Here is a 12229-nt window from a genome sequence, read left to right on the forward strand (position 1 = left end):
TGGGTTTCAAATCCCTAAGCAATCTGTGAAAACATTTCTTTAGTGAAAGGGGAGCAGGCTTGTTGTATAGTCTTCCAGAAGAAGGGATAGGGGCTAATACAGTAAAACTTTTCCAAAATATGTGACACATAGATAGGGGTATAGAACAGTTCATTACCTACTATTATTATTATTAGACTTTATGGGTCTTACTCTGTTATTCTCAAAAAGATCCAGGATGAATGTGATAGCACTGCTGTTTATCCCAATGAAGAGATTCAGACAAGATAATGCAACATAGGCTGTGCTTGGTACGTTAAATAGAAAGGAAGCTGGATACATCATGGGGATTACAGACCACCTGCAAAAGACAATTCATCATCTATTTTATCATTGGAGCCATTTCAATAAACATAAGACTTGGGTGTTCCATTCTAACCAATCAGAATTCCCTTGCAAATTGAATTGGGGGTTTTGAATTTGAAACGTATTTCAAATTTCTATGGGGGGGGGGGGCATGAAAGCCCTCTATCCTCGGCATAGGGAGAATTCAACATCAGTATTCCAATCAATCAGAAAATAATTTCAGCTTTTCCAAGTTTTTTTTTTTCTCCTTAGAGGGCCATAATACCCAAATATTTAAACACTTGAAAGTGATGCAGTATAGCTGTAAAAACCTGACTAGAAAATATCACCTGAACATCTCTATGTAAAAAAGAAAGATATTTTACCTCAAAAGTTTCTCAATAGCCATTGTAAAGGACTTCTAAGCAACAATTCAGTATGTCTGTTGATGCTGATTGGCTGCTGTTCATTTCTTCATTTTTATTTTTTTTTACCTGGGCAACAGCTGAGTATAAGTTTTTACACAGAATTTACTCTGCTGAGCTGAGGAGATTGTGAGGTAAAATATCTTCCTTTTTTACATAGAGATGCTCAGGTGATATTTTCCTGTCAGCTTTTTACAGTTATACTGCATCAGTTTCAAGTGATTTAGCATATGAGTATTATGTCCCTTTAAATGTTTCTGTTGTGTTATTTTCTAATTCAAATGTTTTTTTTTCAAATTCAATCTGCAATTATTATTATTAAATTGGAATTGTTATTACATAAGGAAATAAAAAAGAACAAAAAGACATCCATGTTACTATGTTCAATCAGTTTAAAACCATGTTGTGGTTTTAAACTGATTGAAATAAATCCATAGAGCTAGATTACAAGTGGAGCGCTAATTTATCGCACACTTGCGAGCTTGTGGTAGCAATTAGCATTCCAAAAATTAACCAAAGATAAGATCTCTGGTTAATTTTCAAAATGTGCCCCAATCGCACTCAAAATACAGTGTAGTGTTCTTTATTTAAAAATAAAATAGTAGCATCTTTATTTTTTAATAAAATAAATGCATGAAGCAGTTATAAGGGATTAAAGTGAGCGCGTCTGGGATGTTAGAAAAAAAAAAAACATAATTTATGCTTACCTGATAAATTTATTTCTCTTGTAGTGTATCCAGTCCACGGATCATCCATTACTTATGGGATATTAACTCCTCCCCAACAGGAAGTGCAAGAGGATTCACCCAGCAGAGCTGCTATATAGCTCCTCCCCTAACTGCCATTACCAGTCATTCGACCGAAAACATGCAGAGAAAGGAAAACCATAGGGTACAGTGGTGACTGTAGTTTAATGGAAAAATTACCTGCCTTAAAGTGACAGGGCGGGCCGTGGACTGGATACACTACAAGAGAAATAAATTTATAAGGTAAGCATAAATTATGTTTTCTCTTGTTAAGTGTATCCAGTCCACGGATCATCCATTACTTATGGGATACCAATACCAAAGCTAAAGTACACGGATGACGGGAGGGACAGGCAGGCTCTTTATACGGAAGGAACCACTGCCTGAAGAACCTTTCTCCCAAAAACAGCCTCCGAAGAAGCAAAAGTGTCAAATTTGGAAAATTTGGAAAAAGTATGAAGAGAAGACCAAGTTGCAGCCTTGCAAATCTGTTCAACAGAAGCCTCATTCTTAAAGGCCCAAGTGGAAGCGACAGCTCTAGTAGAATGTGCTGTAATTCTTTCAGGAGGCTGCTGTCCAGCAGTCTCATAGGCTAACCGTATTATGCTACGAAGCCAAAAGGAGAGAGAGGTAGCCGAAGCTTTTTGACCTCTCCTCTGACCAGAATAAACGACAAACAGGGAAGACGTTTGTCGAAAATCCTTAGTTGCCTGTAGATAAAAAGTTATAGCATCAAATCTTTGTAAAAAACACAATTTTAGCAAAGGATTGCTCCCATTAGCAAAGGATAACTAACCCTGATAGCAGAAAAAAAAAAATACAGAAATAAACGTTTTTTTTTTATCACAGTCAACTACAATCTCACAGCTCTGCTGTGAGTGATTACCTCCCTCAAAACAAGTTTTGAAGACCCCTGAGTTCTGTAGAGATGAACCGGATCATGCAGGGAAGACAATAAACTTCTGACTGAATTTTTTGATGCGTAGCAAAAGCACCAAAAAAGGCCCCTCCCCCTCACACATAACAGTGAGAGAGATCAGTAAACTGTCATAAATTAAATAAAACGACTGCTAAGTGGAAAAAATAGTGCCCAAAACATTTTTTCACCCAGTACCTCAGAAAATTTAACGATTTTACATGCCAGCAAAAAACGTTTAACATTAATAAATTGAGTGTTATTAAAAAGCCTGTTGCTAGTCCCTGCAAATTAGGCTAAAGTTTTATGCATACAGTATAATTCCAGTGAAGTGCCATTCCCCAGAATACTGAAGTGTAAAATATACATACATGACAGCCTGATACCAGTTGCTGCTACTGCATTTAAGGCTGAGTTTACATTATATCGGTATGGCAGAATTTTCTCATCAATTCCATTGTCAGAAAATAATAAGCTGCTACATACCTCTTTGCAGATTAATCTGCCCGCTGTCCCCTGATCTGAAGTTTACCTCTCCTCAGATGGCCGAGAAACAGCAATATGATCTTAAAGGGACACTGTACCCAAATTTTTTCTTTTGTAATTCAGAAAGAGCATGCAATTTTAAGCAACTTTCTAATTTACTACTATTATCAATTTTTCTTCGTTCTCTTGCTATCATTATTTGAAAAAGAAGGCATCTAAGCTTTTTTTTGGTTTCAGTACTCTGGACAGCACTTTTTTATTGGTGGATAAATTTATCCACCAATCAGCAAGGACAACCCAGGTTGCTCACCAAAAATGGGCCGGCATCTAAACTTACATTCTTGCATTTCAAATAAAGATACCAAGAGAATGAAGAAACTTTGATAATAGGAGTACATTAGAAAGTTGCTTAAAATTTCATGCTCAATCTGAATCACAAAAGAAAAATTTTGGGTACAGTGTCCCTTTAACTACTCCGGCTAAAATCATAGAAAAACTCAGGTAGATTCTTCTTCAAATTCTACCAGAGAAGGAATAACACACTCCGGTGCTATTATAAAATAACAAACTTTTGATTGAAGGTATGAAACTAAGTATAATCACCACAGTCCTCTCACACATCCTATCTATTCGTTGGGTGCAAGAGAATGACTGGAAATGGCAGTTAGGGGAGGAGCTATATAGCAGCTCTGCTGGGTGAATCCTCTTGCACTTCCTGTTGGGGAGGAGTTAATATCCCATAAGTAATGGATGATCCGTGGACTGGATACACTTAACAAGAGAAAAACGACGCTGAAAATGCCTTTACATTTCAGTCTATGGGGACTGTGTGTTCCCTGTAAATATATATATGCTTATATACATATTTTTTATGTGTTAATATGTATATCATATGCATATATATTATAAATTTCTGCCCATCGCTGCGTGACTTACCCCCTTCGCTGTGCTAGGTTCTCATGTTGTGTCTCATGGTATGAGAACAAGGCTCCCATTGGAGCCTATGGGTGCACGCTCTATTGAGTGCAAAGCTTCCATGCAATGCGAACACGATTGCGGGCCACTTCAAATACCAGTGCACCCATAGGCACCTAATTATCAAAGTCTGGCGGACCTGATCCGACATTGAGGATCAGGTCCGCCAGACCTCGCTGAATACGCTTATTCAGCATTGCAGCAGCAGTTCACAAGAGCTGCTGGTGCAACGCCGCGCCCTGCAAACTCGCGGCCAATCGGGTGTCAATCAACCCGATCGTACTCGATCGGGTTGATTTCCGGCGATGTCTGTCCGCCTGCTCAGAGCAGGCGGACAAGTTATGGAGCAGCGGTCTTTGTGACCGCTGCTTCATAACTGCTGTTTCTGGCGAGTCTAAAGACTCGCCAGAAACACGGGCCGTCAAGCTCCTTTCGAAGCTTGATAGATAGGCCCCATAGTGGCTTAGAAACATGCAGAAATTTAGAGGATTAAATGGTATAAAGTATATTCATATATCTTTTTTTCCCCCCCCCCCTTTTCTCTGCCCTTACTCTCCTTTCTTGGTACTCTCAATGCCAATATTCTTCTGTTCTAAAAATGTAAAATATTGTAAAACAAGCTCAGACAGGTGGGATTTTGTCCCCCACCGCAATGTCAAACTATTTGGACTATAACACGATGCAAATATCAAGAATCTTGGCCATACATGGCGGCATGGACTACGAAAATACTAATATCGAACGCTGCATTGATTGTATGATGGTTTATGCCTTAAATGTACTGTATGTTTTCAAACAATAAAGCTTGTTGAAAAAAAAAAAAAGTATATTCATATATCAATGTTGGTTGGGCAAAGCTGGGGAATGGGTGGTAAAGATGTTGTCTATCTTTCAAAACAATAACAATTCTATTGTAGACTGTCTCTTTAAAGTTGAGCCAGTAATCTTACTAGCTGAGGCCACAAACACAGATATCCCTTTGGTAACATTACTGGTTAACCAGGTGTCATGTGTGATGTAAAGATACCTATATTCCCATAGCTATACCTTGCAATAAAGACTGACTTTCTCTTCTGTCTACAAGACTTGCAAACTGCATATTATTTTTATTATGTAATGTTCCTTTATCTACTGTTCATACAATATGCACAGACATATGCATCTAGATTTAAAATCTATAAACATAAAAATGTAATGCCACATGATAAAAATATACATACATAAAAGATTCTTTATAAATATATATATATATACACATGTTTTCACACTTAGCATTACAGTTTTAAATCTAGATCACGGTTAAATGCTAGATCCAAGGGTTACAAGCTTTTTACTTACCCATAAAAAAAGAGCAAAGCTATAAGTGCAGGGAGATTCGTGGCTGAGGTATATGCTTTCTTGTCGAAACCAATGAATATTATTACGACCATGGCAACACTTATAGCATAATTGACCTGATAACAGAGAAAAAACAGAGAAAAGACACAAAGTTGCACCAGTGGAATAGTACATCTGTTATATGTGTGTATAATAGGACATTAAAATAGTACTACTTGAAATGTGGGCAATTAAAAGAATGGCTCTTCTTTTATAATAAAACATTTGTTTTAAATTATCAAGTCCATCACAAATAATTTCATGTTTTAAAAGGGATATGGAGGTCTAGATTACAAGTGACGCGTAATCAATAATAGCAGAGGATGCATAATCTATTGTTCAACCTTGTGCAAAGAATAACGCTTCATCTGATATTACAAGTGGTAAATCCAATCCTCTGCACCTAACTAGGGCCTAGATTTAGAGTTCGGCGGTAGCCGTCAAAACCAGCGTTAGAGGCTTCTAACGCTGGTTTTGGGCGCCCGCTGGTATTTGGAGTCAGTGATTAAAGGGTCTAACGCTCACTTTTCAGCCGCGACTTTTCCATACCGCAGATCCCCCTACGCCATTTGCGTAGCCTATCTTTTCAATGGGATCTTCCTAACGCCGGTATTTAGAGTCGTTTCTGCAGTGAGCGTTAGAGCTCTAACGACAAGATTCCAGCCGCCTGAAAATAGCAGGAGTTAAGAGCTTTCTGGCTAACGCCGGTTTATAAAGCTCTTAACTACTGTACCCTAAAGTACACTAACACCCATAAACTACCTATGTACCCCTAAACCGAGGTCCCCCCACATCGCCGCCACTCAATTAAAAATTTTAACCCCTAATCTGCCGACCGCCACCTACGTTATACTTATGTACCCCTAATCTGCTGCCCCTAACCCCGCCGACCCCTATATTACATTTATTAACCCCTAATCTGCCCCCCACAACATCGCCGCCAGCTACTTAAAATAATTAACCCCTAATCTTCCGACCGCAAAGCGCCGCCACCTACGTTATCCCTATGTACCCCTAATCTGCTACCCCTAACACCGCCGACCCCTATATTATATTTATTATCCCCTAATCTGCCCCCCTCAACGTCGCCGACACCTGCCTACACTTATTAACCCCTAATCTGCCGAGCGGACCTGAGCGCTACTATAATAAAGTTATTAACCCCTAATCCGTCTCACTAACCCTATCATAAATAGTATTAACCCTTAATCTGCCCTCCCTAACATCGCCGACACCTACCTTCAATTATTAACCCCTAATCTTCCGATCGGAGCTCACCGCTATTCTAATAAATTGATTAACCCCTAAAGCTAAGTCTAACCCTAACACTAACACCCCCCTAAGTTAAATATAATTTAAATCTAACGAAATTAATTAACTCTTATTAAATAAATTAATCCTATTTAAAGCTAAATACTTACCTGTAAAATAAACCCTAATATAGCTACAATATAAATTATAATTATATTTTAGCTATTTTAGGATTAATATTTATTTTACAGGCAACTTGGTATTTATTTTAACTAGGTACAATAGCTATTAAATAGTTAAGAACTATTTAATAGTTACCTAGTTAAAATAATTACAAAATTACCTGTAAAATAAATCCTAACCTAAGATATAATTAAACCTAACACTACCCTATCAATAAAATAATTAAATAAACTACCTACAATTACCTACAATTAACCTAACACTACACTATCAATAAATAAATTAAATACAATTGCTACAAATAAATACAATTAAATAAACTAGCTAAAGTACAAAAAATAAAAAAGAACTAAGTTACAGAAAATAAAAAAATATTTACAAACATAAGAAAAATATTACAACAATTTTAAACTAATTACACCTACTCTAAGCCCCCTAATAAAATAACAAAGCCCCCCAAAATAAAAAATTCCCTACCCTATTCTAAATTTAAAAAGTTACAAGCTCTTTTACCTTACCAGCCCTGAACAGGGCCCTTTGCGGGGCATGCCCCAAGAAGTTCAGCTCTTTTGCCTGTAAAAGAAAACATACAATACCCCCCCCCCCAACATTACAACCCACCACCCACATACCCCTAATCTAACCCAAACCCCCCTTAAATAAACCTAACACTAATGCCCTGATGATCTTCCTACCTTGTCTTCACCATACCAGGTTCACCGATCCGTCCTGGCTCCGATATCTTCATCCAACCCAAGCGGGGGCTAGACATCCACTGAAGAAGTCCAGAAGAGGCTCCAAAGTCTTCATCCTATCCGGCAAGAAGAGGACATCCGGACCGGCAAACATCTTCTCCAAGCCGCATCTTCTATCTTCTTCCATCCGGTGCGGAGCGGGTCCATCTTGAAGCAGGCGACGCGGATCCATCCTCTTCTTCCGATGTCTCCCGACGAATGACGGTTCCTTTAAGGGACGTCATCCAAGATGGCGTCCCTCGAATTCCGATTGGCTGATAGGATTCTATCAGCCAATCGGAATTAAGGTAGGAATTTTCTGATTGGCTGATGGAATCAGCCAATCAGAATCTAGTTCAATCCGATTGGCCGATCCAATCAGCCAATCAGATTGAGCTCGCATTCTATTGGCTGATCGGAACAGCCAATAGAATGCGAGCTCAATCTGATTGGCTGATTGGATCAGCCAATCGGATTGAACTTGATTCTGATTGGCTGATTCCATCAGCCAATCAGAAAATTCCTACCTTAATTCCGATTGGCTGATAGAATCCTATCAGCCAATCGGAATTCGAGGGACGCCATCTTGGATGACGTCCCTTAAAGGAACCGTCATTCGTCGGGAGACATCGGAAGAAGAGGATGGATCCGCGTCGCCTGCTTCAAGATGGACCCGCTCCGCACCGGATGGAAGAAGATAGAAGATGCGGCTTGGAGAAGATGTTTGCCGGTCCGGATGTCCTCTTCTTGCCGGATAGGATGAAGACTTTGGAGCCTCTTCTGGACTTCTTCAGTGGATGTCTAGCCCCCGCTTGGGTTGGATGAAGATATCGGAGCCAGGACGGATCGGTGAACCTGGTATGGTGAAGACAAGGTAGGAAGATCATCAGGGGATTAGTGTTAGGTTTATTTAAGGGGGGTTTGGGTTAGATTAGGGGTATGTGGGTGGTGGGTTGTAATGTTGGGGGGGGGGTATTGTATGTTTTCTTTTACAGGCAAAAGAGCTGAACTTCTTGGGGCATGCCCCGCAAAGGGCCCTGTTCAGGGCTGGTAAGGTAAAAGAGCTTGTAACTTTTTAAATTTAGAATAGGGTAGGGAATTTTTTATTTTGGGGGGCTTTGTTATTTTATTAGGGGGCTTAGAGTAGGTGTAATTAGTTTAAAATTGTTGTAATATATTTCTTATGTTTGTAAATATTTTTTTATTTTCTGTAACTTAGTTCTTTTTTATTTTTCGTACTTTAGCTAGTTTATTTAATTGTATTTATTTGTAGCAATTGTGTTTATTTAATTTATTGATAGTGTAGTGTTAGGTTAATTGTAGGTAATTGTAGGTAGTTTATTTAATTATTTTATTGATAGGGTAGTGTTAGGTTTAATTATATCTTAGGTTAGGATTTATTTTACAGGTAATTTTGTAATTATTTTAACTAGGTAACTATTAAATAGTTCTTAACTATTTAATAGCTATTGTACCTAGTTAAAATAAATACCAAGTTGCCTGTAAAATAAATATTAATCCTAAAATAGCTAAAATATAATTATAATTTATATTGTAGCTATATTAGGGTTTATTTTACAGGTAAGTATTTAGCTTTAAATAGGATTAATTTATTTAATAAGAGTTAATTTATTTCGTTATATGTAAATTATATTTAAGTTAGGGGGGTGTTAGTGTTAGGGTTAGACTTAGCTTTAGGGGTTAATACATTTATTAGAATAGCGGTGAGCTCCGATCGGAAGATTAGGGGTTAATAATTGAAGGTAGGTGTCGGCGATGTTAGGGAGGGCAGATTAGGGGTTAATACCATTTATGATAGGGTTAGTGAGGCGGATTAGGGGTTAATAACTTTATTATAGTAGCGCTCAGGTCCGCTCGGCAGATTAGGGGTTAATAAGTGTAGGCAGGTGTCGGCGACGTTGTGGGGGGCAGATTAGGGGTTAATAAATATAACATAGGGGTCGGCGATGTTAGGGCAGCAGATTAGGGGTACATAGGGATAACGTAGGTTGCGGCGGTTTACGGAGCGGAAGATTAGGGGTTAAAACTGTAATGCAGGGGTCAGCGATAGCGGGGGCGGCAGATTAGGGGTTAATAAGTGTAAGGTTAGGGGTGTTTAGACTCGGGGTACATGTTAGGGTGTTAGGTGCAGACGTAGGAAGTGTTTCCCCATAGGAAACAATGGGGCTGCGTTAGGAGCTGAACGCTGCTTTTTTGCAGGTGTTAGGTTTTTTTTCAGCTCAAACAGTCCCATTGTTTCCTATGGGAGAATCGTGCACGAGCACGTTTTTGAGGCTGGCCGCGTCCGTAAGCAACTCTGGTATCGAGAGTTGCATTTGCGGTAAAAATGCCCTACGCTCCTTTTTTGGAGCCTAACGCAGCATTTGTTTTAACTCTCGATACCAGAGTTAAATTTATGGTGCGGCCAGAAAAAAGCCCGCGGAGCGTTAACAGCCCTTTTACCGCCGAACTCTAAATCTAGGCCAAAGAGTTTCAGGATAAAAGGTATATAAAAAATGGTTTTATTCATCAATCCAAAAAAACAATGGAACCATACTTTAAAAACACCAAAGCAAAAATTAGTGCATGGGTCTGTAAGGAGCAAGCTATACATATTTCTTGGTAATCTTATACTTTGTTCACCCACATTTATTTAATAACAAATGCCACACAGGTGTTCCATTACATATTATTAACAATGGGAAACATATTCATTAACCCCTTCTTTGGAGGAGGAAGAGAGAAAAATATATTAAATAATTTAATGAATCTCACTCTAACATTCAATATTTGCATAAACATTTCAAAATCACATTTCATTTATACTATCCATATGTTTTCATAAACAAATTATCATCCATCAAAGAATTAAGACCTGGTCTGAAAATAAAGTCCAGAAAACCTCACTTTGATCTAGTAAACATTATTTATCACCCCATCTTTAAAGGGATAGTAAACCCAAATATTTTCTTTCATGATTCGGATAGAGTATGCATTTTCAAGAAACTTTCTAATTCACACCTATTATCTTCATTCTCTTGCTATCTTTATTTGAAAAAGCAGGAATAAAAGCTTTGGAGACAGCCTGTTTTAGGTTCAAAACCTGGTCTGCAAGCCCAATCCAGGGTACTGAACCAAAAATAGGCTGGCTCCAAAGATTTCAGTAAATTTTGCTTAAAATTGCATGCTCTATCTGAATCATGAAAGAAAATATTTGGGTTTACTATCCCTTTAACGTCTTGGTATAAAATCTATACCTTGTACAACTAAAATTTGAGAATTTGAATCATGATACTGCCTAAAATATTTAGCTTTTAGAGTAGTTTACTCAGAATATTCAATAGATCTAAGATGCACCAAAAACATGTCACGTAATGATCTTTTTGTACAACCTACATACCATTTATTACATCCCTAGCACATTAGTAAATATATCACAAGTGGTATTACAAATGATGTTATACTTAATATGATAAACACGGCCAGTAATGGAAGAGACAAAACTATATCCTTGTAATATTTAATCAAAGGTTTTGCATCTCCAACCTCAACATTTATAACAACCTTATCTCCTTGGTAGTCAAGTAGAAATGGAGTCAAATGGTAACCTATAGGGTGACAGAATATTCCTTTAAGTTTTGGCCCTCTGAGAAACAAATTTGCAACTTCCAGATAAAATTAGTCTTAAAGTGAATGTAAATTTTGATGCTAAAGTGCCCGACAGGGGCACTTTAATTCATCAAAATTTACATTTCACTTGTTGTGGAAAAATACCTTTTTAAACTTGACAGCCGCTCCAGCTTCCCCGGTCGTCGCAAAGCCATTTCTGACATCAGAAATGATGGATCGGTCATCATCCAATCATGGCTTCCCCTTGGGGGAATCATTGTCTGATTTGAAGCCGAGATTGGAGGAAGCCGGATTCCTCATTTTAGACCCAGGAAGAGGCTTTGCGATGGGCGGAGGAAGCTGGAGCGGCTGCCAAGCTTAAAAAGGTAAGTATTTTTTCACAACAAGAGTGATATGTAAATTTTGATGAATTAAAGTGCCCCTGTTTTTAATCGAATTTTTAAAAACCGGGCACTTTAGCATAAAAATTTACATTCACTTTAATATAGGATCCCTATGCAAAATCAGTAAACACTCACGGACTGCTTGACAAACCTTCTAATAGTCCTTGCTAAAAGCAGTTATAAAAAGGTTTGTTGTCCCTTGCAATAACATTTCTTTTATTTCCATATTTCAAAAGATTAGCCCTGGGGATAGTCTCAACTTCAGACCTACTTAATAAGTCCATATCATAGCCCCTTTCAAACAATCTATTCATCATGATATCCATATTTCTTGCACAAGAGTCGTCTGTGGAACAATTTATTTTCTAATGAACTGACCTCTAATTATTGATTTTACGTGTTTAGGATGGCAGGAACTGAAGTGTAAACCTGCAATATCTTTCCTTAATAAATCAATATATTTTCCATAATTGATCAAATTAGCCCTCAACATTATATCCAAAAAGTTGTCAAAGTTGTTCTGATGTAAATTTTAAATTTAAATCATTACCATTAATGTATTGTTGTAATGTCTCTGCAGAAATTGTATCTCCTTCACACACAACAGGCAGATCGTTAAAGGGACATTAAACCCAAAACATTTCTTTCATAATTCAGATAGAGAATACAATTTTAAACCACATTCCAATTTACTTCTATTTTCTAATTTGCTTCATTCTTTAGATATCCTTTGTTAAAGAAATAGCAATGCACGTGGGTGAACCAATCACATGAGGCATCTATGTGCAGCCACCAATCA

General features: G+C 37.9%; 1 protein-coding gene across 1 annotated transcript in view; it reads right to left on the reverse strand.

Annotated features, from left to right (window-relative positions):
* ABCA4 (ATP binding cassette subfamily A member 4) overlaps nucleotides 1-12229 on the reverse strand; it is a 382609-nt gene that overhangs the window by 38899 nt on the left and 331481 nt on the right. The window contains exons 39-40 of the mRNA XM_053693132.1: nucleotides 5211-5326; nucleotides 193-340 (exon numbers count right to left, since the gene is read on the reverse strand). Coding sequence (XP_053549107.1) covers nucleotides 193-340; nucleotides 5211-5326 — 264 coding nt within the window. The remainder of the gene's footprint in view (nucleotides 1-192; nucleotides 341-5210; nucleotides 5327-12229) is intronic.

This window comes from Bombina bombina, chromosome 10 (genome assembly GCF_027579735.1).
Source record: "Bombina bombina isolate aBomBom1 chromosome 10, aBomBom1.pri, whole genome shotgun sequence".
Lineage (NCBI taxonomy): Eukaryota > Metazoa > Chordata > Amphibia > Anura > Bombinatoridae > Bombina > Bombina bombina.